Raw genomic sequence first — 25266 nt, 5'->3', positions numbered from 1 at the left:
TTTTAATTGTAATTTTAAAAATTTGTGTATTCTCTGTTTGTAGAAACCATGAGTTCTGTTTGTTAAAGTTTATTTCTTTGCTATCTGTTGCTTATTTTATTTACGTGGAATGTGATAGAGACAGTATGTTAACCCTTTTAGGGTTCGGGTGAGGGCCTGAGCCAAAAGCAAACTTTTGATTGTTTCACTGGGGGTTTCTCTGTGTTGTTCTCTAATATTTCTTATTATTTTTTTTTGGTTCTAATCCGACACATATACATCTAAAATATATAGAACTCACACATACACACAATAGGTTTTCGGTTTTAAGAGCTAAAGATTATGTTCTGCTGATCTAGTGATAATTTTGGTTCTGCTAAAGTTTCCTCGCTTTCGGTTTTGGCCCCTAGGATTAACATGTTTTATGTTCGATTACAAACGAAATGGCTTAGACACAGAATTTACAAACGTATTACTAGCTAAAGTCTAGTTATGATTTGCTTTCTAGAGGAGCAGCTCCTCGTCCGTGTGAGGTTCGGCTCCATTGTCCGCAAAGAGGCAGCACTCATCGGCCCCGGATCCGGCCGCCTCCTGCTCCTCGCAGTCGAGATCGAGATGCGCCTGTTGGGGCGACTGTGGCGCCTGTGGGTGGTGCGCCAGCTGGTGGTGCGTGGGCTGCTGCGGGTGGCTCAGCTCGTGCAGCCAGTCCAGGGTCTTGTCGATGGCCCGCAATCGTTTCTCCAGCGATGTTGTGGCCAGAATGTCCACCTGTTCAGGAAAGAAAAAATAAGTTAGAATCTGTCAAGCCATTGAAACCCATTTCCACCCACCTTTAGCTGTTGGGACAAGGGCAGCAGGGCGATGATCCACCAGGCCCAGGCCGGGCCGTCGCTGATCAGCTCCCAGTCGGGCTCCACCGGCGGCATCTGGCCGTAGCTCTGCAGGATCTCGTGCTTCTGCTCCGTGCTGAGGCTCTCGTACCAGCCGATGGCCTTGGCCAGAACCACATCCTGCATCCCGGCCAGGATTTTCACTTGCTCCTCGGCAATCGGCTCGTCGCAGATGTACTCCACCTTGGCCGTTTCGTAGCCGTCTTTTTCGTTGCGCGCCAGGATCTTGAAGCGCTTGCAGCCAATGGTGCTAAGGATGGAGCAGCCATCGCCCAGCTGGACACAGTCCCGGATGTCCAAAATGGTGCCCACATCATAGTAGCGTGACTTGCCGCTGTGTGGTTGGACAATACCGAAGGTCTTGTCGCCGGACTCCACTGCCCTTCGCACCATCAACCGGTAACGAGGTTCGCAGACAAACAAAGGACATGGAACGGCCGGAAAGGCGGCCGTACAGATGAACACCGGAACGGAGGGCTCCTGGTCGATCTCCTGTCGGAATCGGGCCTCGTAGTGGTCTGGAATGAATCGTTTCATTGCGGCTTCTAGGAACTTCGTCACTGGCCGCTTGGCCAGCGCGAAAGGAACTGGCGAGGATGAGCCCGGATGCAGGTGGATCTGATTCTGATTCTGAGTTTGATTCTGACTGGCACTGGCATTGACATTGAATTCCACAAGTGGTGACATGCACAATGGACACGAGGAGTTGTAATCCATGCAACGATCCAAGCATACCAGGCAGTACGTGTGTCCGCAGGGTGTTACCACTGGCTTCCATAGTGTCCTGCAGCACAGGACGCAGTCAAAGTCACTGGCATCGATCAGCTGCCCAGAGACCGCACTCACCGCCAGTCCTTGCCCAGATTCATCCAGTTCTGAAATGGTAGAGTCCTTGAATTAGCTTTTCTTTGAAATAATAATTTCTGATCACTTACTTTTCAGTCGCTGCAGTTCCTGTTGGGTACGCTCCAGGACATCGGCAAAGAGCCTACTGCATCGCTGGATCTCGACAACTGACTCCGCCCTGTCCAAGTCCTCCTCCTCGTCCACCAGCTTCCTACTCAGCGGTTCCAGGGTATCCGACCATTTCCGCTTGCAGTGCTTCCGGTTCTGATGACGTCGCGGCTGCAAGTCGAATTGTTTCTGCTCGAAGACGTGCCGCTGGTGCCGATGATGGTCCATAAAGTCCAGGGCACTGGGAAACAGAAAGTCCCCATCCAGGTGCAGAGATCCCGGCTCTCCGCCATCCACTTCCACCTCCTCCTCGAGCTCATCGTCGGCCATTATGTATTTGTCGTAGTGCCCGAACTCGTCCTCCACGTCGTCCAGGTGGACATGGTGGTGGTGGTGGTGGTGATGATGATGGTGGTGCGGCTGTTTCCTGCGACGCGTCATCTGCTCCCAGAGAAGGGGGTACGAGGGCCGAGAGGTGGCGTAGCTGCGGTGCTGCTGCTGGACAATAGGTGGCGCTGCAGCGGCGATCAAGGATCGGTTCTTGGGCATTTGGGCCAGGAGACGCTGAAGAATCTGAAAGAAAAATATTTTAAAATTAGTAGAGTTCTTAAAAAGTACTCAAGTAATTATTAGTTTACTAATTCATAAGTAAACTATAATATAACTAGCACAAATCCATTTTTTATGGTCATTTAATGATGTCTAGACTTCAATGCATTTTCGGATTATTCTCAATGTTGCAAAAGATTTGGCATCCACTGATTTGATCATAAAATGTTTGCATGCCGGCCTTTTCAACTAAAATAGAGTATATCCCAGTGCTTACCTTGGCGAGATCATGTTGAAATATTTCCGAATTACTGAGATTTGTATTCTTGTCGAGGCAAATGGCCAAAAAGCCATTGTACAAAGCCTCCTCCAACCGACCCAGGCCGCTCAAAGCCAAAGCTCTCAGATAGTGGGCCTGAAAGATAATAGTTTGAAATTAATAAATTATATTTTTTAAATAAAAGAAGAAAAACCCACCTTGGGTGAATTGCAGCGTGTTCTCAAAGCATTCTCTATGTCCGCCAGAGAACTTTGGTAGTGGCTCAGTTTGAGGAGGACTTCGGCCCTTAGGCAGAGACTCTTGAAATTGGTGGGTGCTGGAAGGAATGAAACAGTAACACACATTTTAGTTAATATTATCCACGCAAATGGCAGCTCGTTAATGTTAAGCACTTGTGTAAATCAATTAAATCGCTCAATGAATGTCCACCCTCTTACTAAATGAAATTGTCGGAAACTTGGCAAGTTCAATGGAAGAACACCCCACAAGACATTTCGTCTGACAAAATTGTAAATATTGTAAAAATATATATGCATCTCTATGGTGTATTATTGGGCAAATGTTCAACACGCGCGAATATTCGACAATTAGCCAAGCATCCCTCACGTCTTGTTTTCCTTTTACAAGAGATGCGAAAAGGCAGGCGAATATTTATTTTGACGGTTGTGATAGCTCCCAAAAGCGCCACTTGTCATCAGAATTGATTTTTCGGTATTGGGTTTAGGAAGTAGAGTATATTTTTAGAGCGATTAGATGTTCTATTTTTGGAAGATATTCTATTATATTTTTAAAACAAAAGAACTACAGAACTGTCTCGCAAAAAAATTACAATTTAGGAAATGAGATAAAATACTCTTGGTTTATGGCTTTCCAATCGATAAAAACTTATTAAAAAATCCAATTTTTTCACTTAAAAATTACTTCAAATACTGACTCTGCCTGCTTGTATACTTCGACCATCGATAAATGGCAAGTGAAAGCGAAATCAAGGTAAGCAGCACCTAGAATAGAAAGTCATTGCAGTGCCTAGGTCATGCATTTTGTTCTGTTAGCGCCGCACGCGCCCAATGCCTCCCCCTCCCATTACTCATACGTCACGTAGGCCAGGCCACTTGTAGACAATGTTGCCGAGCAACATGTGATGTCGCAACATTAGATGGCAACATTTAAGAGTACTTTACAGTACAGAGAACTGTTAAATGGACTGTGCACTCTGTTAACTGCTCTTTTATCGTAAGATTACTCTTAAATTGTTAACATGGCCAAGAGAACATTGATGTTAAAATGGCGCGCGCAGCTGCTGTTAAGACAGAAAACGCGATTATGTAGCCTAACATTACGCAACATAAAACGTAGCAGCAACAACACGACTGTCGATATTAAATTGGTTCGAGTGTCTGTGTGTGCAAGGCCCTATAACAGTTGTAATTGTTGCAATTGTTATACAAATTGTTGCAAAAATGATTACATGGACAAAATCACCAAAAAAAAAATCATATTAATTTACATACATAAATGTGGCAAGATTGCTGATTACACATGCCACAACTCAGTGTCGTCATGATTATGTAAATACTTGTCTAGTTTATTTTTTATTATTATTATTATTAGTTTCTTTTTGGAGGAGAAGAGTGTGATATCTCTGTTTATTTAGATAAGACTATGTATGGGTTAGTGGTTAACGGCTAACCGTTATGTGAATGAAGGTGCCAAAACATAACGGCACTCTGCTGCCACTCTGATAACGGGAGAATGTTATTCAACTGTTTATTCTTTAATCGCTTTTTAAACCACTACTGAAGAGTGATAAGAGGGGTTCTGTTTTGACTTGAAGTCTAAAAATGGGTGATGGATTATATTTGGATTTGAAGCAAATATTTTGATGGTTTTTGGTTTATTCGTTGAGGTTTATTTTGATATTTTTCATATAAAATTAATAAAAAGTATCTAAAAACTATTATTATAAATATATTTCTCTTTTAATAAATCCAATTTTCTCCCATCATCTGATTACACAACAATATCTTTCGATTGCCCCCCTCAGATCACATCACATCACATCACTCCCCATCAGTTTTTCCCAAGTCCAGTCCCAGTCCCAGACCCATAACTGTATGTATTATGCATACTAATTATATTTATTTCTATATTATATCACTCTGAAGGCGGCCACGTTCTCAGTGGCCAGCTACTTCCCGTTCGATCTGTCAGAGTGTGTGTGCGTATCCATCAGATACTCAGATACTTACAACCGACCAGGGAAAAACTGAACTAAAAAAAAAAATAAAAGGGGGAATTCAATTAAAATGCAAAACCAAACGCTGACGGTGGGTGCCATAGCTGGTTTTTGTGGTCGTGGCAGAGTGTGTGTTTTTTTTCAGCTTTTGTTGTTTTTTTTGTCACTCTGCTACCAATTTGCACTTATTAGAGAATTTTACGCTTTGCAAGCAGCCACCATCAGTGGCAGCAGCATCTTCCACGCCGGGCCAAGTTTCCGTTACGCTGCAGACAATTTAAGCCCAACTGTTGATAAATAGCATTTGGCTTCAGATATGACTTTGCCTATAGCCGAGCAGTATGATGATTTTTTTTATACATACCACTCTCGCATATATATTATATGTACGAGCAGGTATCTTTGCTGGCATGTGTGTGCATTTGAAATCAGATTTCGTCACGTACATTAAAAATCGTTTGCTAAATTCCCACAACAAAAACTGAAAGCAACAAAAAGCATTCAAAATGTACATACATATATCGAGAGGAGAGAAGGCGAACAATTTTCGTCGCTTGACAGGCAGTGGCATTGGCATGGATTGCATAATGAAATCTGGCTATCTTAGAATTTTGATTTCCGCATAAAAACAACATAAAGTGACTAAAGGCATGATGCCCCCCAAGGAGCCAAGGTGTTCAATGGCTGATTCATTTGATTTATTTATTTTTAAATGAAATGCAACAAATTAATGAACAAAGAATGCGATGATCCTTCCTACCCTAGCACATATCTCACCCTCTGAACACTTCAATTCAATTGTGCTTAAAAGTCGTTAAACAATTTGCTAAAAATAAACACATTGCGTATACGCCGCGTATACTCGGTCGAAGCTTTGATTGTCGGCAGTCCGGACTCCGGACTGCCACGCACACAAAAGCCAAAGCATCTGAATTATTATGTAAAGGAGGAATAGAAAGGCAAGGGAGGGAGAGCAACAAAAAACTGACCTAAATAGTAAATGAATGCCCATAAAAGTGCGGCAAGTGAAACGGGAAACGAGCAGCCATAAACGAGCCAGCGAAAAAGATGGCAAACTTTATGCGGCAGCCGTGGCAGGAGCAGGGGCAGGGCCTGCCCCCTTCTTGTATTCCCTTTATATTTTATTACATTCAACACTCCGAATCCATACATCCATCCCATTCATCCCGCTGGGAAATTGACCGTTTTTGATGTCTATGCCCCGGGAAAGAGCCCCTCGACTAGCACTCTTTTCTCGTTTTTGCATAAAATATGAACCATTATGCAGATGAAGCTAATTGTGCAGAGTTAAGTTTACGACCGACCCTCGTAAAGTTCCTCGCTTAGGGGAGATATATATTTGCGAAAAGCCAGCACTTGAATGTGGAGAAAAAATGCAAAAAATAATTCAATTGGAAATGAAAGGAAATGGCAGTAGTTAAGCAGAAATATTTGCTTCCTTTTCACGAAATTCAATTCCTTTGTAAAGCCCCATAATTAAGGTCTAGTAGGCATTTAATTTGTGAAGAATTTCAGATTTCTTAGACAAAATAATTGCACTAAACGTCTCCCAGCATTTCTTTGATTAATCTGCTTTCTAATTTGCCTTCATGAATGAATGCTCGCTTTGGCATTTGACGCTGTTGACGGAAATGTGAATTTTATGAAAATAATATACATATAATTATTCACTTTCAGGAAATAAATCTTGCATTGTTTTTACTATTCTATACTGGGGCCTGCCTTCTGGCCATTTTACGAGAAATTCTCGGTAAAGACTAGTATTAAAATTATTTTTATGATATTTCTTTACGATGCCATTTGACAGACAATTGTTGTGTAAATTCGTTGAATATTCTGTTTCCTTGTATTTTATTTAAATTCAAAATTCTATAAAAAATATCTCATGGATAAACTCCGCTCTGGTTACGTCATGTGGGCGTTTATGGACCACCCGGGCAGCCTGTTAAATGTCAAATGAAGGATCCGAAAAACAAACCAAAAATTGCTGGAATTTATGTTATTTTTTTCTTCAGTTTTTTTCACAATTTTGTTCGTGAAAATCAACCGAGTGTAAAGATATTGGTGGCTGGTGTGGCGCGGGTTACATCTGACGTGAATCGCAATGCGTTGTCACATAAATTTTCGGCACTGGAAGTCCAAAAAAACAAAGAAAAAATCGGCAAATGTCGGAGTTCAGGCCGAGCCAAGGCCGAAGAACGCTCTGGATTCTGATGCTGATGCTGACAATTATTTAGACGAGCCGAGTCAAAAGGTCGAGCAGACCGAAGGAATAAAGTGAGAATCCCCAAGAGATGAGCCGAGCCAAGCACTTTTACTCAAGGGTGATTGAACCCCGAATTGCGACGCAAAAATGTTCGTTCCAGAGACCCACGCGGCGTATGCGTTATATTTGCTAAGTGCGAAAAAAGTGAAAAGCAAACTTTGGGCTGAAAATGTTCAAGGTAAGTTTTGGAGATACTCCATTTCCAAGTCTTATATAACCCCTCAAGGTAGCCTATTTATTTTTTTTTTGGTGCGCAGCGAAGCGCAACCTTCAGGCAAAGTGGAGCAAAAAAAAACCCGATTTGCCCCCAAAAATAAGAAAAAAAAAAAATTCGACAAATCGCAAACACGCAAATAAAATCGAATACAAATTTCATTCAACCAAGAAATCAACAAAAAAATTATTTTTGTGAAGCGCAAAATATTTCAATATTGTTGTTGGATTTGGATTCTTGGTATTGTTGCCTCCCCCCGCCCCTCTTGTAATGGCGAATGCAAGGCATTCATAAATTTTATGAACCGCACAAATAATATTTGTTTTTATATGGAAAATGTTAAACTCGATTGGCAACAAAAACAACCATTCCGTGCGCTTCAATGGGCAGCAGCACAAAAACAACAACAGCTGACGGCTCAAGGTCGACCAGCCAGGGAGCCAAGTTTGGAGCCAGACGGGTGGGAGAGTTGGCTTAAAAGACCAGTGCGGAAGTGGCCCATTATGTGGGGCGTAAGATTTAGAAGAAGTTTTTCCATATGTATAGTTTTTTATTATATTCTGTTGTTATTTCTGCAGCTGATTATGTAATGTGGTAGAAAAAATTGAAAAACGGAAGCCCAACAACTTCAAAGGTTGGGATTTTTTTTTTGGTTGAGAAATAAATTAAATATTTTTATGCCCTTATTAACTGATAATGAGGGCATTAAGGTGGAAAATAATAACTGGTTAGTTAGTGGTATTATATAGTTTAATTAGTAGCCATAGCTTACGTAGATTAGTTGCTTTTTAATTAAATTTATTACAAACCGGTTGTAAGTCAATAACTAGTGAGTAAAAATGAAGTAATACTATAATTACTTTTTATTTTATAAGCCAGTTACTAACAATGTATAGACAGAGGATACTTTTTATATAAAAGTTATCAATTAAGGCAACTAAGAAGCCCTCTATCAGAGCCCCATCCCCCCAATACTTGGCCATATGTTTTGCTCGGAAAGTGTCCGCCTTGCTCCGCCATATGCTGCTCCACTCCTGCCCCTCCCCCAGTGACATTTGATAAATGTTGTGTTATGTACTGTGGGTCTCCCTACCCCGATGGTGGATGGTGGCCCAATGTACACACATATCCGTATCCCCCCCCGCCAAAACGCAACACATCCGTTGCCACACGCTCGTCTGACGCGCAGTTAATTGATTTCCCAGACAGAAGGGCAGGCCTACAGAAAAAAAAACAGAAACTCTCAGCTGACCCGAACAACCACCACCTGGCGCCAAAACAAATAACACAAACTAAACCCAGAGCTGGGAGGAGCTGAAACAGAAACAGAAAACCAAAAACCATCAAAATGCATTATGAGGTGGCTGACAGAGGGTCGTGACAACGTACGCCAATAATCCACTTAAAATCACTTAATGGAGGGAGGGTGCACTGGGAAATGTTCTTTAAAAAAGGCTCATTTTTAAGGAATTATTAAAGAAAACATAGAAAAGGGTATAAAAGGAAATAGAGACTAAAAAATAATTATTTTAAGAAATACTATTAGTTTAGATACAAAGTTAATGCCTATATGAAATTGTACTTTTCTCAATAATATTCTCAAAAAATTCCAATTATTCCTCAAAAAATAGTAAAAAATAAAGCAATCTTGAAAGCCTCTCTTATTAACCCTCTCTGACCCCATTTTTCCCCGAGTGTATTATTCCATTCTCCAGATCTATTTTCGTATATTCTCTGGGCCCCCCCCTGGCCAGGTCTATTTCAGTTCGCTTTTGCATTTATATAATCAGTTAGAGACGCCAATCAGCAGCCCCTAAACGCCGTTCGATAAGCAAGCCGAGTGGGCACACAAAAATTGGTAACGAAACCGGCTTCTTTTTATGCAAAACTCCCAAAAAAAAAAATAAAAACAAAATATGAGAAAAGTCATGTAAGACGAGGCGGTTGGAGGCGGATTGTGGCTTAAACATTGCGTGAGCTGAGACTTGTGCAATCTGCCATAAAAAAAAAGCGTTAAGTAAGAGAAATGAGAGGCCAAAAAGGCCTAAAAGCAACAGGGTTTTTTGGGTCTCCCAGGCAGATAAGAGCAAGTGCCCAAGGGAGAAGAGAAGAGAAAGGTGAAGAGTGGCCAAGAAGAGAGGGAAGGGAGAGTGTTAGCGCAAGCCTGGCTTGTGTCAAAATGTTGACAGCTCTCACTGGAGCACACACTCTCTCTCTCTCTCTTTTGGATTATGGGGGGCTACCATCTGCGAAGTCGAAAAGTATGTCAAAGTCAAATGCGATACGTTAACTGCGAAGCCAGCAGCGACGCTGAAGCTGACGCTGACGCAGGCAGAGCCTCGGCGACGTCATTTTTATTATGTTTGTTTGGTAAGTGGAGCCCCGCTTGGCACTTTTTTTTGTTGCTGCTTGTTGTCTGTTGTCTGTTTTGCTGTTTTACTTTTTTTTCGGGTTATGTAAGGCCTCTGCGGCCAACTGTTGTTGGTTACGTTGAGCTCGAGGCCCAAGATTTGCTTCAGTTTCTCCCTCTGCTGCTGCTGCCGCTGCTGCCGCTTCGGCTGCTCCCCTTTGGGGCTTTGGCTTTAGCTGCTGATGTTTGTCGTGGTCGTCTTGGTCTTTTGTCTTTTTCACGCTTAGTCTGCTGCTGTCCAACCCACTCCCCCCAGAGCATCCCTCCCCCCCGCATTGTTGCTCATTTGTTTGTTGCCAATTTCAACGGTCTATTCGGTGTTGCTGTTGCTCTGTGGAAATTAAATCGTGATTTGTAAATGCTCTCAAATTTTCGTCTCGCTTTTAAGTTTTTTGTTTTTTTTTGTTTTTGTTGTTTTGGTTGCCACAGAGGATTTTGCAATTTTGTAATAATTTTTTTTCTTTTTTACTTCTCTCCTTTTGGCGATTAAATAATCAACGCTGTGTGGCAACAACATTACAATGGGACGTTTTGAAAGTTGTTTGCGGGATCTGGGTCATTCTGGCAGAGGGGAAATCAGGAGCTCTCCCACCACCCCTCTGAAAAAATGTCAAAAAAAAATATCCATCCAATATTCATATTTTACTGAAAATTTTATTTCACTTCCTTGTGAGAGTTTTTCCTCATTACGTTTATCGCTAGAATTCTTCCAGTAATTACTGTTTACGAGAATTCTTCCGCAATTGCGTAATTTATTATCTAAGAATTCCAAATAATTCCGGCATTGTTTTTTCCGGCAAGGAAAAAAAATTGTATCCATTACGTATTATATAACCCCGTTTGCATCACAAATGTCTCGATGCCTCATAGTTGTCACTCACACCTGGCTAGAACGAATTTCGCAAAAAGCCTTCGATAATGCAAAAACTTGTCTCCTCACTCCTCACTCACAAAACCCTAAACTTTTTCCTTTGCTAAAAAAAATAAAGGTAAAAAAAGAGGAGAAACATTTTAGTTTCTGACAGACTGGTTCCAAGTATCCTGTTATCCTTCGAAAGGAAAAAGTTGGCGATTTATCATTTAGTGTTAACAGCTTTTTCTGCTTAAATGCTAATTGAAAGCCACTTTTGCTGGAAAATCAAATCCAAAACAATTATGTCATCATGCTGATGAACTTTGTGGGGTTGAACTTTGCTTTCATGATTCCATTCTTCGCTCCATCAATTAGTTGCCGCAGCACTCCCCTTAACCGGATGATGATGATGTTGTCTGTGGCGGTAATTGTTGCATAAGTCGAGGGGCAAGGCCTTAAAGGTATAGGGAAGGGGGTTTCATTAAAGGAGAAGGGAAAAAGTGTGAAAAAAAGTGAAATATTATCCAGTTATGGGATTAAGTTTGAAGTTTCTCTATGCTTTAGAGAACAATTTTTCTAATTTAGAAGACATTTTTCTTACAAGAAGTTTCTATTTGGAAGAATTGAGATTTTTTCTAAAAAAAAGCCATTGTGGGATAAGGTTTATTAGGTTTTAAGGTTCAGGTTTTCTCATTTTATAGGAATAGGTTCTATTTAATAGAGATTTTCCTAAAAATAAAGCGTAAGGGCTAAAGATTTGTTACTTTTGAAGAAGAATTTTTAATATATCATTGAAAATTGTTCTTTTTGATAGAGATTTTCTAAAAAATAGCCTCTCTTTGTATAGTGTAGTTTTGAGGGACAAGTTTTCTCATGTTAAAATAAGAGGTTCTTTAAACCTAAACTTTTAAATAAAAAGGATTATTATGGTTTAGGATTTTTTAGGTTTTGAGGAGCAAGTTATACGATTTTCCAAGAATAAGTTGGTTTTATTTGGATTTCATTGAAAAAATAGACCATTTTAGTTAATAGGGAGTTAATAGAGAGGCATCCGTAGTTTGTAGTTTAATATTACATATATCTCTTGAAATAACAACCTTTTCTCCCAGTGTTTTTAAGATTGTCTTCTGGGCCAGTCACGCCCCTTGAAAATCATTTTGTGGATTTTATTCGCGCTGGAAAATGTCAGGCATTAGAGGCATCGATGCTGATGTAATTTCCCCAAGACTGATTAGGATAAGCCCCGGACAAAAGGTTGGATGGAAAGGTATTCGAGTTCAATGGGAATGTGGGAGGCAGGCAGGGCTGGGGAGGCAGGCAGGGCTGCCAAGGTGGGGTGGGGGGGCCCTGTACAATATTACCTGTGGAATGATGTTTGGGCTCGTGGCTATTACTCAATAGTCTAACAAATTATTGCTGTTGTTGCTTTAGACGTTTTGCAGTTTACTGATTGCTGATTGTAGACTGTTGTTGTTGTTGTTGTTGGTATTGCTGTTTAAAAAAAAAGGCAACGCGATAAAGCGCAACACGAGCGACAACAGCAGCAACAACTTTGCCTACGTTCTATGACATAACTGTAATTCAAACGAGTCAGAGAGCACGGAGCCCCCCCCAGAAAGAGATAGATAGATGGTGGCATTGCCATGCCATTGGGGCGGCTAGAAAGAGAGAGTCGCTTGTATAAGTGAGCGGGCGACTTACTTTTGATTTTTGTAGCTTTGCAATTGATGTTGTTGTTGTTTTTGGTGCTACTATTACTAATGTTGTTGTTGTTGTTGTTGCAGTCAATTGAGTAATCTTTCAGTTGATTTGTTGTGGGCCCCTGTTGCTCTTGCTGTTGCTTTTGTTGCTTGTTGTTGAAAGTGAATTTTTTGCGAATCGTAATTCACAGTTTACAATAGAATATTACTTAATAGACAATCTAACAAGTCGCTTTGTTTCTTTTTTTTTTGTGCCTCCCCCGTCCCTCCTTCACACTTTATGACTCACGATTGCTGTTTCCCCGTTGCTGCTGTTGCAATGCCAGTTGGCCTCATTATGCAATTACAACAAAAACAAGCCAACAACAGACAGGAGCAACTGCGTTTTTTTTTCGCCCCATTTTTTTAGCATTTTTTTTTTTGCATACAAAATGGCAAACAAAGCGAGAGGGCGAATATCTCAATTAGGAATATGTCTTAGTTTTTTTTGTTGTTATTTTTTTTTTCAGTTTTTCTTGGAACTTGAGCTGATTGCTTGTATGTGAGCTGATTATTACATCATTTGGCTTGGCTTGGCAGAATTAGTGGGTGCCCCAGTGGGTCGAAGTGGAAGAAGAGGAGGACTGAGTGGCAGTGCCTGGTTTTTTATTTCACTTAAATATTAGTTGCTTTGTTGGGACGAAGTTATTATGAAACAATGAATAATTGATAATGTTATTCAATGCGATTGCAATGGAAATTATATAGAATATAGAACTATATAAACTACAAAGAGGATTCCCAATAATCTTATTTAATCTGTTATGGAATTTAATTTCATTTTAAGTATGAGTCAAGTAATTTTTCAACTGAAATTCCACTCTATTAGAACCACCTACACCTTGAAAACTTGTTCCAAAACATGACTTCAAAGTCTCGACCATAGAACCCACAAGGCAAACACATTAGATACTATATACTAACTATACTATATATACTAAGTATACACCCCCTGATAAATGAACTGAATTCCAGAAGTAAATACCGAGACTTGACTTCAAATGGGAAAAGTTTGCATTTACCCTCGACCCAAGCCCATTTGGCTCATTCTGGCCCAAAGCGAATGAATATTTGAGCCAGAAATATACTTGAACAATTCCTTTCGGGTTTCGGGTTAGAATTCTCATTTGAAAGTCTTGTAAAATGCAAACACACACATTTTACGTTTTTTTTGTCTTTGTCGTTTAGCTGGGTAGTGAAATGTGCGATGGCATCTCAGAAATGTGCGCCAGACTCGCTTCTGTGGGGAAGCATGCCAAAAAGTATCTATCAGATACGTAGATACATGAACACCGGGAATGCCGGCTATGCAACGCATGGCGTCTAAGAGGGCGGCAACCGAAGAGGGCAGTGCGGGTGAAAGCGCAAAACAAGAATAAATCAAAAATTAACACAATCTGCTATTTTTTTTTGACAACAAGTAGAGTATTTGTATCTGTATCTGTATCTGTATCTGTATCTGTATCTGTATCTGTATCTGTATCTGTATCGGTGCGCTTTTGATAGCCATTGGCAACTGACTTTCTCAAGGCCAGTCGAGTTCTGTGGTCGTTAAACTCTCACCACCCCCCTGGGACCCGCTTCGTCGGTTCTTTGTTCGCTTTCACGGCAAGAACCCAACGACCTCAAAATGCGCAATAAATTTGTGTTTCTGCCTGCATTCTGCTTAAAAAATCAAAGCCAAGAAAGCCAGGCAGGAGGATGGGCGGTGGTTGCTCTCCAGCACTTGTTTGGCTAATTAAAAAAAAAATGTTCAGAAATGGCTAGAAACAAATGCTAATGAGTGCAGTCACTCTGAAAGTCTCTAGTATTTCGGGAGGGGTTTAGTCGAGAGTCGAGAGCCGTTTAAAAATAGGGGAATGACGACAATGAAGGCAAACAAATGTTTATGGCCTGGCCGACAGCCCCGACACTGGCTAACAAGATCAAGGCCCTCTTCAAACAATAACCACAAATCGCAGATACTTATATAAATACGAAAAACAATACGTATGGAGTGACTTTATCAGGTGTATTGGGTGAGCATGCACCACGCGATAAGCGTCACGTCTTAATCACATGAATGGATATATATTTCAGGCGAGAGCCCAGACTGGCTGCTCCGCCCAGGGCACTACACTATCGCCATATCGTATCGGACATGTCCGGCGGTGTGTGACCTGTCTGGGATACAAGTATTACAGCAAATATAATAACTGAGACTGAGAAAGTGCAATCATTTCTTATCATCTGAACAGTGAGTCAAGGGGAATTAGGCAACTATTCCACATTCTTTTTTGACTAAAAAGATAAAGCAGCACGTTCCACTTATCATATAGTTTAGCATATCAGTTGAAACACTATTTAGAGTCTAAGAAACATAATACTTCAGGGCATTTACTCCGCATATTTTTCCAATCTTATCAATAAACCAAATAAGCCCAAAAAAAAGACAATAAAGTAAGCGCCATGATTAAGCCGCATTTTTGAGTGCCACCTCGGGCTAATTACCAAGAAATTACAACTTAATTAGGCGCATAAATTGAAATAATTTCCCCGAAAGAAAACCAAGTTCCATGAGCCACTAAAAAAAATGATTTGAAACGAAAAGGAAATCCAGCAAGCCATAAAAGTTAATGGAAAGTGGCTGTGGCAGCAAAAGCCACGTGGCAGGCAAAAAAAAATATAAATAAAGGAATAAAACGAAATTAATTGCATGGTTCGTGCTAAATTCTTTCATTCGAGCAAGGAGCCTCGAACCTCGCTAGCCCCGAAAGGGAACATTAAATGCAGTCGACTGGTCAGGCCGAAAAACACGCCATATAATTATACGATCTCGTATAAAAAATATATATATTATATTATATACTTAGACTAAAATCCAGGGAGAACTAAGCCTTGCATGACACGAAGGCATTTCCAATGCAATATTTCTAATGAAACCCCATTTTTTCAGGCATTTCCCAGCTAACCAAATATGTATTCAGGCCATGTCCTTGCGGCTCATTTAACAACTCTTTCCACTTAACTAGATGGGGGGACTAGATGGGGAAAAGAAGGGTCTCTGGGTATTTTAATCATCTGCCTTGTGTGTTTATTATTTTCTGTGTACTTGGCAAAAAAAAAAGGAAAGGGAATGGGTGATGAGGTCAACGACTACATTACCAGGCTTCGGGCCATAAAAAGACATACATGGCGTATACGTATTCAAATTAAATTCTGCATGTCTGGCAGGACATAAAATTCAGGGGCGGAGAAGGGGGGGCGTTTGTCGACTGAGGATTAACAGGCAGGAGTACTGTCACTCAGCTCTGACATCTTCATTGTCAAGTGGGGCCTGGGCCACTTGGCTGGGTGGCCCCCACTGCGTATGCGTAATATTTGTATTTCGAAGCCGAGTCTCTGCCTGTTCTCGGGCTTAGCTTCGAGGAATCTCTGGCTAAAATGTTTTATTTGTTCGCCTAATTGGTTCAGATTTGGCTTGTCGCTTTTGTTTTGCAATTTGCATTAATATATGGCCGTGACTCGGCACTTTGTTTATCAAAAGTGTTTACTTAAAGTCTTCTTTTCTTTTCGTTTCGTTTCTATTTTCTGCTCTTGCCCCCAAAAAAATAATGTATTTTTTTTACTTTATTTTTTATCAGCAAGAGTCAATAACTGATTGCGACTGAGAGAGAAAAGGCAAAAGTTAATGAAATAGAACAAATAAATTGGTTTCTTATAAATAGACCGACTAGAATCAGTTTTTCGGTTGGACATTCGGCTTTGTTTACGTGTCCGCTGGAACGTTGCCTCCGTCTCTATATATTGTATAAGCCCCCCTAAGCTCTATCCCTCTCCGGAATTATTTCACTTTTTTGTTATTATTTTTTTTTTGGGTAAACAAAGTCGTACGATGGATGCGTCAGCACTCGAAGCTAATCACAAAGTAAGATACATGGAAGGCAGCACAAAGTGCGACACGATAATGACAATTATGAAAGTAACACCGCTCTTCGGGGTTGGAGGGGGGGCGGTCCTACAGAGGTGACAAAATCCCCCACCCACGCGCCACCGTAATACCCCTCAGAAATGCCAAACGCTTTCAAGAGAAAGTGGAATTAAAATCATGATATATTCAGAAAAGCAATTATTTCAACCCATAAAATAATGAAAAACCATTTCACATCTACTGAAAAATATTCTTAAAACTATAAACGCCTTAGTTTTAACAAAATTATTAATTGGCAGCCAAAACACTCTTTCCGATCTGGTTAATTTTAGCCTCCAAGTCCTACGCCTTCCACCTAGTTCTGTCCATCATTGCCATTGTTCGGCTCCCATCCCAAATGGCTCTCGGCGAGTCAAGTGTTTCCCGTCCAATGCCTTCTGTTTTTTGTTAGTTTTTTTTCCCTCTGCCTGCCAGCTAGCTAGTGCCCAAAAGTATTTTGTTTGATGGATTTCTAAGTGCGTAAATCGTTGTGATTATTTTTGATTTTTTTTTTTCTAGAAAAAAAAACGTATTTCTGAGAAGCTAAAAATTGTCTCTTGGGGAAATGATTAATTAGCTACTTTTGGGGGGTATTTCTATTTGAAATATTCTCTGTTTAGTGTTTAGTGAGTTCTCCAAGTGAAAGGGAAAATCCTCTTGAGCTCAAGTGACTGACTCAGCGCCACAATCATTCATCGAAAATATATGGACTTCGCAGAGCAGTGTTCCTTGGCGAAAGAGCTGAGCTGGCAGCGCGTGCCACCCATTTCACATTGAATCTCATGGATGGCTCTTCTGGCCCAACTGGCAGCCTGTGTCAAGGTTTATTTACTTTATACTTGCTCTATAAATATTTGATAATTGGGTCCTTGGCCCACCCCAGCCACTTGCTCACTCAATTAGAGTAACAAACTAATGGCAGCAAACAAATAATAAAAAAAAAAAAAGAAAATAATACGCATACGCCGCATGGGCCCGTCGTCGTCGGGTTGCGATGTGGGCGGGTCGTCGCCAAGCAGAACTTGTTGCGCCGCCTCTCGAGTGTATCTTGGCCTTTGCCGTGCTCTGGTCTGACGTCAGCAAACAGAGTCTATTGAGCCCTGCCATTTCCGCCCAGCCCTGTATTGATTTTTCAACTTTCCGCTGCAGTTACAGGACTCATGTGGCTATGGATTAATAGTAATCTCTGAGAGCCAGAACTTAAGTTGAAGAACTCACCTTTTTCCAAGCTGGCGTTGCAGAACTTGAGCGCATCGTCCAGCAGGTTGAGATGCATGCAGCTGCTGGCCTTCTCGCAGATCTTCTTGGCCTGCAGATCCGGACCCCACCACTTCTCCACCAGTCGCCGCACCAACACGTCCGGCATGAACTTCATGGCCGCGGCCCCACCCCCGTTCCCGGACGGATAGCCAGCCAGGCCCAGGGATGCCGCCGCCGATGTGGACGCCATGGTGGTGGTGGCTGTGGCCGTCGTGGAGGCCACCGTGGTGGTGGTCACTGTCATGGGTGGGGCGGCCAGGCGCTGGACACTGGACGCCAGATGGACGCCGTAGGCCACCGGGAAGCTGATGAGGCTGAGGTTCGCGTTGTGGTTCGTGGGCGCGGCGAAGAAGCTGGTGCCCGCACCACTGGACGTGGTGGTGGTCAGGGCGCAGGGCGGTGTCAGAGGTCCTGGCGGCGAAGAGGCGTCCTGCAGCCGGGGAAATCGCACTTGGCAGATGTTGCACTGCGTTATCGTTTCGCAGCACTGCCGGCAGAAGGTGTGGCCGCAGTTGGTGGTGACGGGACAGCGCAGGATATCACCGCAGAGGGGGCACAGGAGCGGGTCGTAGTCCTCCACCGAGGGACTGGGCACTCTTAGTTCTCGCGTGGGCGAGTGCAGGTTCAGAGGGGCATCCCCACCGCCTCCCAGGCTCAGGGAGTCGCCCCCCACCTGCCCCAGGAATTCAGTCTGATCTCCCAGATGCTTCTTCGCCTGGTAGTGGTATCTCGACCAGGGCTTCATGTCCATTCGCTCAGACATCCGGGGGCTCTTCGCCGTGGTGGGCGTGGTGGTGCCGGCCATTTCGCCCATCAGCCGTATGGTGGAGGTGAGGGCGCTGGCCAGCTTGTTGAGCTTGTCCAGCGGCACATGACCATCCAGCTGGCGGCTGGCTATCAGTTCGTAGATGTCCAAGGCCTTGGATAGGTTGCCACTCTCAGCGAAGGACTCGCCGAGCAGGTAGGACAGGTGCAGGGGATTGTTGCCGGGCAGCAGCAGCTGTGGATGGGGCTGCACCTGCTCCTGGTCGTGCAGGACCTTCAGGGCGCGCTTCTTGGCGCCCAGCGTGGGCTTCACGCAGTATCCCTGCGACAGAGGCATCACTGTACCGTTTCCGTTCGATTGTTGCTTTAGCTGCCAGCAGTCACGTATGCCCCAGCGCACGTGGATTACTGCAACAGTCTGTTAGGTTGCTGGGCCTGAGTTCTTGTATCTTTCAATCTTTGTATCTTTCGGATTTCAAACTTCACTTCACTTCACATCACTTTTCGAGCCTTTGGCTGAAGATAATTCGATTAATTATTATTTTTTCATTTAGGTTTTTTGATTTTTGAAGAACAGTAGTTCCCAGCTGGTGGCGTAGATTATGAATCTTCTGCGTGCTCTGCTCTTGGCTGTTTTATTTGAACTGAAGAAGAAGTTTTGACAACAGCAGCGCCGAGGCATCTGAAAACAGAGAACAAAGAGAGCGTGAGTTTCGTTCGCAGAGAGTGTCAAGGGGAGAGAGAGAGAGTGCCGATGGCAGATAGGGGAGATTGTGAAGTAAACGGAATAAGAAGAAGATAGGCCAGTCAGTAGAATTTACGTAACGCTCCAAAAAAAAAATAAAATAAATAAAAAATAAAACAAAAAATAAAAATAAAAAAAACACATACAAACGTAAAATCCAACAGAACTCGAATAAAAATCAGCAAAAGAAACAGAAATGAAATAAAATGAGGGATTCTCAGAGGCAGCTTTTGATTCTGTTTTATAATTCACACAGACACACACAACAACACTCACACACACACGGGCGCAGTGAGAGAGCCGGAGAACAAGAGAAGCCCCCAAGTTTCTCTTTCTCTCTCTTCGACTTACTGCCAGCTGGTGAAGAAGAAGAACCGTATCTATTACTTAACCACTGGAGAATGTGGATATCTCGCAGCTTGCACTTCTCCAACTTCACACACACACAACACACAACACACACACCACCCAGAAGTGGAGAAAAACTAAAATTGAACTGTGATGACGTGACTTTTATCGCCTTAGCACTAGCTAATTGCTGGAGGAGGTAGGGCGGGGGGTAGAATCAATTCTTATATAAAATCCAGTTCATTGAACTTTGAAATCGGGCGGCTGTTCTGGAAGCCATACAATAGTCACCCCTAGGCCCCAAACAGCCTAATCAAAAATAATTAAAGGTGAGCGAGTGCAGGGAGGCACATTGCAATGCCCCCCCTTCCGCTTCCACTCCCCACCCAGAATATAATCTTGGCCAGACTGCCGCGGCAGTCGCACATGCTATTACATAATATTATGAAAATTAACACTGAATCACATAGAGCGAACTGACGCGGACGCTGGCCCAAGTAACGAAATCAAAATCATCGACACACAGATACACCAATACCAAGGCAGTGGCGCGCAAAAAAAAAACCAAATTAAAACAAAAACACTGCCTCTCTTTGGCCTCTGTGAGCGGCTTTAGGTTCTCTTTCGCTTGTGGGGGGAGCGCTCTCTTCGAGAACTCTTGCTCAATGTTTCTAGATACTTTTCGGCTTGTATTTGTGAGATACAAAAACAATATATTTTTTTTTCTTTCTTCTCTCTTGGTGTCTTTGTTGTTTTTGTGTTGTTTGGCTTGTTTAGGTCGTTTTTTTTTTTTTGGTAGACGGTGCGCACGTTTTGCTTTTGACGTCGTTCGCCGCTGCCTGTTGTTGTTGTATCTTTAAGATAAACAATGCCGGCACAACACAACACAGATACAGATACAGATACAGATACACATGCAAACGCACAGCCAGAATTTGCTTTTGCCTTTGTCTTTGCCTTCGCATTCTGGTTTTGTTATGTAAACAATTTTTGGTTGTCGTCCGCCCGGCATCAAGATCTTTATAGTTTTTCTTTTTTTTTCAGCCCCCTACTCCTCTATACCATCATATAATTTGTTTACATTTGAAAAGGCAATCAAAGTGTGCCAAAAAGATACTACAAGCGAGGGAAAACTACAAAATTGCGTGCAAATGAAATTTTTTAGTTTCATTATGCTGGGGCATCTCTGCCTCGTGGCCAGATCCCATAAGATATATATATACAATATCATACCAAACCAAAATCAGGCGTGCAGACACATATTTATATCAGACTAGATTTTTTTATTTTTTGCATAAATCTCGTTGTTAAGTAATGCCGAAATCGCGTATAAGTTGGTAGTTAGCCAAGAAAATGAATTTATCAAGGGTGTGTTTATATATGGAGGGGCCTCTCACTTAGCAGATATACGATCTAGATCATGATTTTTCATCAGATCGGAATAGAATTTCTTTAGCTGACAATTACATAACACACACAATTTTCTAAGTTTATTATTTATCATTTGTACATAGTATTTCTTATCATTGTTTTGTTTCTGATATATTAAAGTTATTATTTTTTAGGAGAGAACTTTGCCCTCCATATTGTATATGTTTGTAGATAGCTGGGGGGTCGCTTTAGCAGCTCTATATCAGTTGGCATTGTGGGGGAAAATATTGTTGGGAAAAAAAAAGTTGGTAAACAAGCTTTTAAGCACTCGATTCTAATTGCTCCTGTTGCGCTGCCTGCCTGCTCAGGTTGTTATGGTTGGCTTTGCGTAAGTAAAAAATTATGTATACGCCTCATATAACCCACCAGCACGTGTACATACCTACCCGTATTGTATCTAAATGCATTCATATCCCCATATCCGTATATATCCGTGCTGTTGTGTGTCCCTGCCCCATTGCATAATAATCCAGCCGAAGCTGATAAAATGCTCCTGAATGAACTTCATATATAGCACGCCCTGCAGTTGGGTTTATTGTTGTGTTTACCATTGCTAATGCCCGTAATATTATGCAATGACAATTTTGATATATACCCCGATTCAGAGACAATATGGCGGCAGTGTATGACGAGGCGATAAAGCACTTTTGATTTCATGATTATGAGCCATAATAAAATAGCCCCAAAGAACCAAGAATTAATTCAAATTACATAACAATCTACGCAAGAAAGTAATTATGCTTTCATGGCAATTTTCCCCTCAAGGCAATTATGAAATCAAATAAAATAAGTGTATGTATATTTTGTTATGAAATCACGTATACATTTTCATCGCCTTGATGTTCGAGGCATTGTTGTGTGTTTTGATTTCTTTTTTGATATTTGTTTTATTGGTTAACCATTTGTTTTTGATTTTTTCAGATTTTTTTTTTTTTTGGCTTGGCTCGAACGTTTTATGACATTGTACGACAATGACGAAGACGACGGCGATAAACACTCGTAAAAATAGCCCATAACCAACAACAATCGAAGAATTTATAAACTCAAGCCAATTAGCAACAAAAGCTGTAGCCTCTGACTCTTCTAGTTTTGATTTCACTCTCGGATCTGATTATACAAGAACCCACTACTCATCGCTGACTAATCGCAGTTCCCTTATTATTTATTTTTTTTTTTTGGATTACATAACACGGTGCGACAGTGAAAAAACACTTGTGAAACGAGATAGTGTAGGTTGTTAATCTGGTCGAAGAGAACTCAAAAATATTTTTTTTATATTTTTGGAACCCTCCAATTTTTTTTTATTTAAAAAAAACCGTTTTTCGGGACTTTTTTGCGCTTAAAAATTCCTGAACGCGTTTTTTTCAACCGATTTCAAAATTTTCGGTGTTTTTCAATAGTTAAATGTTGTAGCTTTTGAAAAAAAAATATATCTTCGATTTTGTTGAACAAAAAGGACAAAATTTTTACACCTGAAACTAAAGTTTTCGACTTTTATTCGTGTTTTTCGGATTTTGATGCCAGTTTTTCGGCACAACTTACAAAAATTCGGCCATTTTTGATACATATCAATGTTGCCTCATTCATTCAGAATAAAACGAGACAAATTTCATCAAAAAATTATGAAAATTGGTGAAGTTATAACGCTTTTCCCAAAAAAAGTCAACTCAACCTAGCGGGCGCTTCGGAGGAACAATGTGTATAAAAATAAGAGTATATTGCTTTCTTCTGACAAAAAGTTTGTCATTTATGCCACATATTAATATTGTCTCAATAATACGGAATAGAACGAGACAAATTTCATTAAAAAATAATACAAATTGTTGAAGTTATAACGCTTTTCCCAAAATAAGTCAATAAAACCATGGGAGCACTATAAGAAGAAGAGCATATTCCTGACTTATACACACAGGTACTCCGGAGCGCACGCAAGGTTGAATTGACTTTTTTTGGGAAAAGCGTTATAACTTCAACAATATGTATTATTTTTTAATGAAATTTGTCTCGTTCTATTCCGTATTATTGAGACAATATTAATATGTGGCATAAATGACAAACTTTTTGTCAGAAGAAAGCAATATACTCTTATTTTTATACACATTGTTCCTCCGAAGCGCCCGCTAGGTTGAGTTGACTTTTTTTGGGAAAAGCGTTATAACTTCACCAATTTTCATAATTTTTTGATGAAATTTGTCTCGTTTTATTCTGAATGAATGAGGCAACATTGATATGTATCAAAAATGGCCGAATTTTTGTAAGTTGTGCCGAAAAACTGGCATCAAAATCCGAAAAACACGAATAAAAGTCGAAAACTTTAGTTTCAGGTGTAAAAATTTTGTCCTTTTTGTTCAACAAAATCGAAGATATATTTTTTTTTCAAAAGCTACAACATTTAACTATTGAAAAACACCGAAAATTTTGAAATCGGTTGAAAAAAACGCGTTCAGGAATTTTTAAGCGCAAAAAAGTCCCGAAAAACGGTTTTTTTTTAAATAAAAAAAAATTGGAGGGTTCCAAAAATATAAAAAAAATATTTTTGAGTTCTCTTCGACCAGATTAACAACCTACACTATCTCGTTTCCCAAGTGTATTTCGTTTTTTTTTTTTTGTCGCACAGTGTAATGATTGGGTTTGATTGGATTGCCATCGTTTTGTTTATATAATAGGCCTACCCGTCCCTTTGCCCACAGATCTCTGGCATCTGTTTTCAAGCCTGGTTTCCCGCCTGACTCATGACGAACCTTTCCACACGATGACGTATGCAAATAGGCTTTTTCCCTCCTTTCCAAGTTAACAAATTTTTTTTCGCTTCGGGCCAAGTGGGCGAACTGGCTAACTGAATGGGTTAACTCGGCAGAGAGAAACTAAGAGCGAGGGCAAGAGAGGCTGACTAATAGAGCTGATGCTGACCCCAAAAGTAATTAACAGTTTATGGAGTTACACTGAAGACAAGGATATATTTTATTTCTAGCAACTATAACAAAAACCTACAATGGAAATTCCCAACCCACACTTCCCTCTCTTATATAAAATAATTTATCATCAAATCGCTAGCTAATATATTTTTTTCCTGGGAAATTTTTATCATAGATTAAATATAAATGATTATCAAGTGCAGGCCGAATTCAATTGGCCACACCACAGTACCCCGCCACAGAACGTCAACAAACGGCGCAAAAAAACGCTTAGTAATGCCTTTAAAAATATGGCAACACGTAAGAGGCCATCCCCAGCCCACACGCCCCCCCTTGCGACAACCATTGGGGCTTACCAGCTGCACTTTTTGTTTTCACAATCGACAGAGAGAGAGCGATAGTTTGGTGAAAAACCCCCAAGTTTTCCCCGAAGAGACCGTCAAAGAGAGCCACACACACACACACCCACACTCACACAGATGCCGTGGAAAAGCATGTGGCCGATGTCGTAACAGTACCATAAGAGAGCGCCGGAAATATACAGAGAGAAGTTCTCTTCTCTTTCCCTTTACCTGTCGCTGGTGTGGACCGCGCCTCCTTGTTTTCCCCCCAAACGGGGATGGTGCGGGGGGAATCGAGAATCACACACACACACACACACTCCCTCTTCTTCTTGCAATTTCTTGTATATTTTATTTTTTATTTATAATTTTTTTTTGTTTGCCAAAAAAAAATTTATTGCCACACGCGTGCGAAAAAACGAATTCGGGAATATATTTTCATGACCCGCTTGGACCCGCTTTTTGTTGTTGGGCGTTGGGCGTGCGCGTAACTTTTCTCGTGTTATGTGTTGTACTTTGTTGTATTTTTTTGTTTTGTAAGAACTTGGAACGGCGCTTGTCCGTCGGCTTTACGTAACCCCGCCGCACACACGGGTTAACTTTTTTTTTTTTATTTTATATATTTTTAGGGGAGGGGTGTGCGGCACCTAATGGGTGGTTTTTGGGGAACGAGGGAAGAGGCCTATTTCTTGGAATTCCCTCTTTGTATTTTTTCGATAATTTATTTATTATTATTTAAACTGAATACACCACGCACAGAAACACTAAAGCGATCTGATCTGAAAGCCTTTGTTTTTTTTATAAATTTTTTATTTTTTTTTGATTACGACAATAAAGCGTTGGCGTTTGTTTTGTAATACGCTTACGTTACGCGACGGAGAAGGAGAAAGAGTTAGAGGCGGAAAAAGAGACAGCAGCAACGGCGACGGCGGCGACAACGGTGAGCTGAAAGCTCCACTTTGTTGCTAATATGTATTTATTATTATTTTTTTTTTTTGTATATTTTCCCTGCCGTTTGCGGTCTGACGGGGCCTGGTTCAATCGAGTCTCTGCTGTCGAAACTGAACTTGCCACGGCCGCTGTTGGACAGCGATTGAACGTTACGCGAGGCGAAGCGAGTT

The 25266-nt window shown here is 41.3% G+C and overlaps 1 protein-coding gene across 1 annotated transcript; it reads right to left on the bottom strand.

The window, feature by feature from the left end:
- Positions 1–53: 53 nt before the first annotated feature.
- On the bottom strand, positions 54–25266 carry LOC6506784. The gene is made up of 7 exons (XM_001957210.4): positions 24377–25266; positions 17559–19047; positions 2850–2968; positions 2650–2787; positions 1805–2396; positions 810–1744; positions 54–747 (listed from the first exon to the last, which is right to left on the bottom strand). The coding sequence occupies exons 2-7, from the start codon at positions 18700–18702 to the stop codon at positions 484–486; spliced, it is 3192 nt and encodes a 1063-aa protein (XP_001957246.1). The 5' UTR covers positions 18703–19047; positions 24377–25266; the 3' UTR covers positions 54–483.

The sequence above is a fragment of the Drosophila ananassae genome, chromosome 2R, assembly GCF_017639315.1.
Source record: "Drosophila ananassae strain 14024-0371.13 chromosome 2R, ASM1763931v2, whole genome shotgun sequence".
NCBI lineage: Eukaryota > Metazoa > Arthropoda > Insecta > Diptera > Drosophilidae > Drosophila > Drosophila ananassae.
This window is presented reverse-complemented; position numbering and strand designations above follow the sequence as displayed.

Bases quoted from the DNA above. Each gene is read 5' to 3' on its own strand.
- LOC6506784 (XM_001957210.4), bottom strand. From the start codon at position 18,702: ATGCCTCTGTCGCAGGGATACTGCGTGAAGCCCACGCTGGGCGCCAAG. The intron at 1,745-1,804 runs GTAAGTGATCAG...CTACCATTTCAG, and splicing joins GGAACTGCAGCGACTGAAAA to AACTGGATGAATCTGGGCAA. The intron at 748-809 runs GTGGGTGGAAAT...TTTCCTGAACAG, and splicing joins CCTTGTCCCAACAGCTAAAG to GTGGACATTCTGGCCACAAC.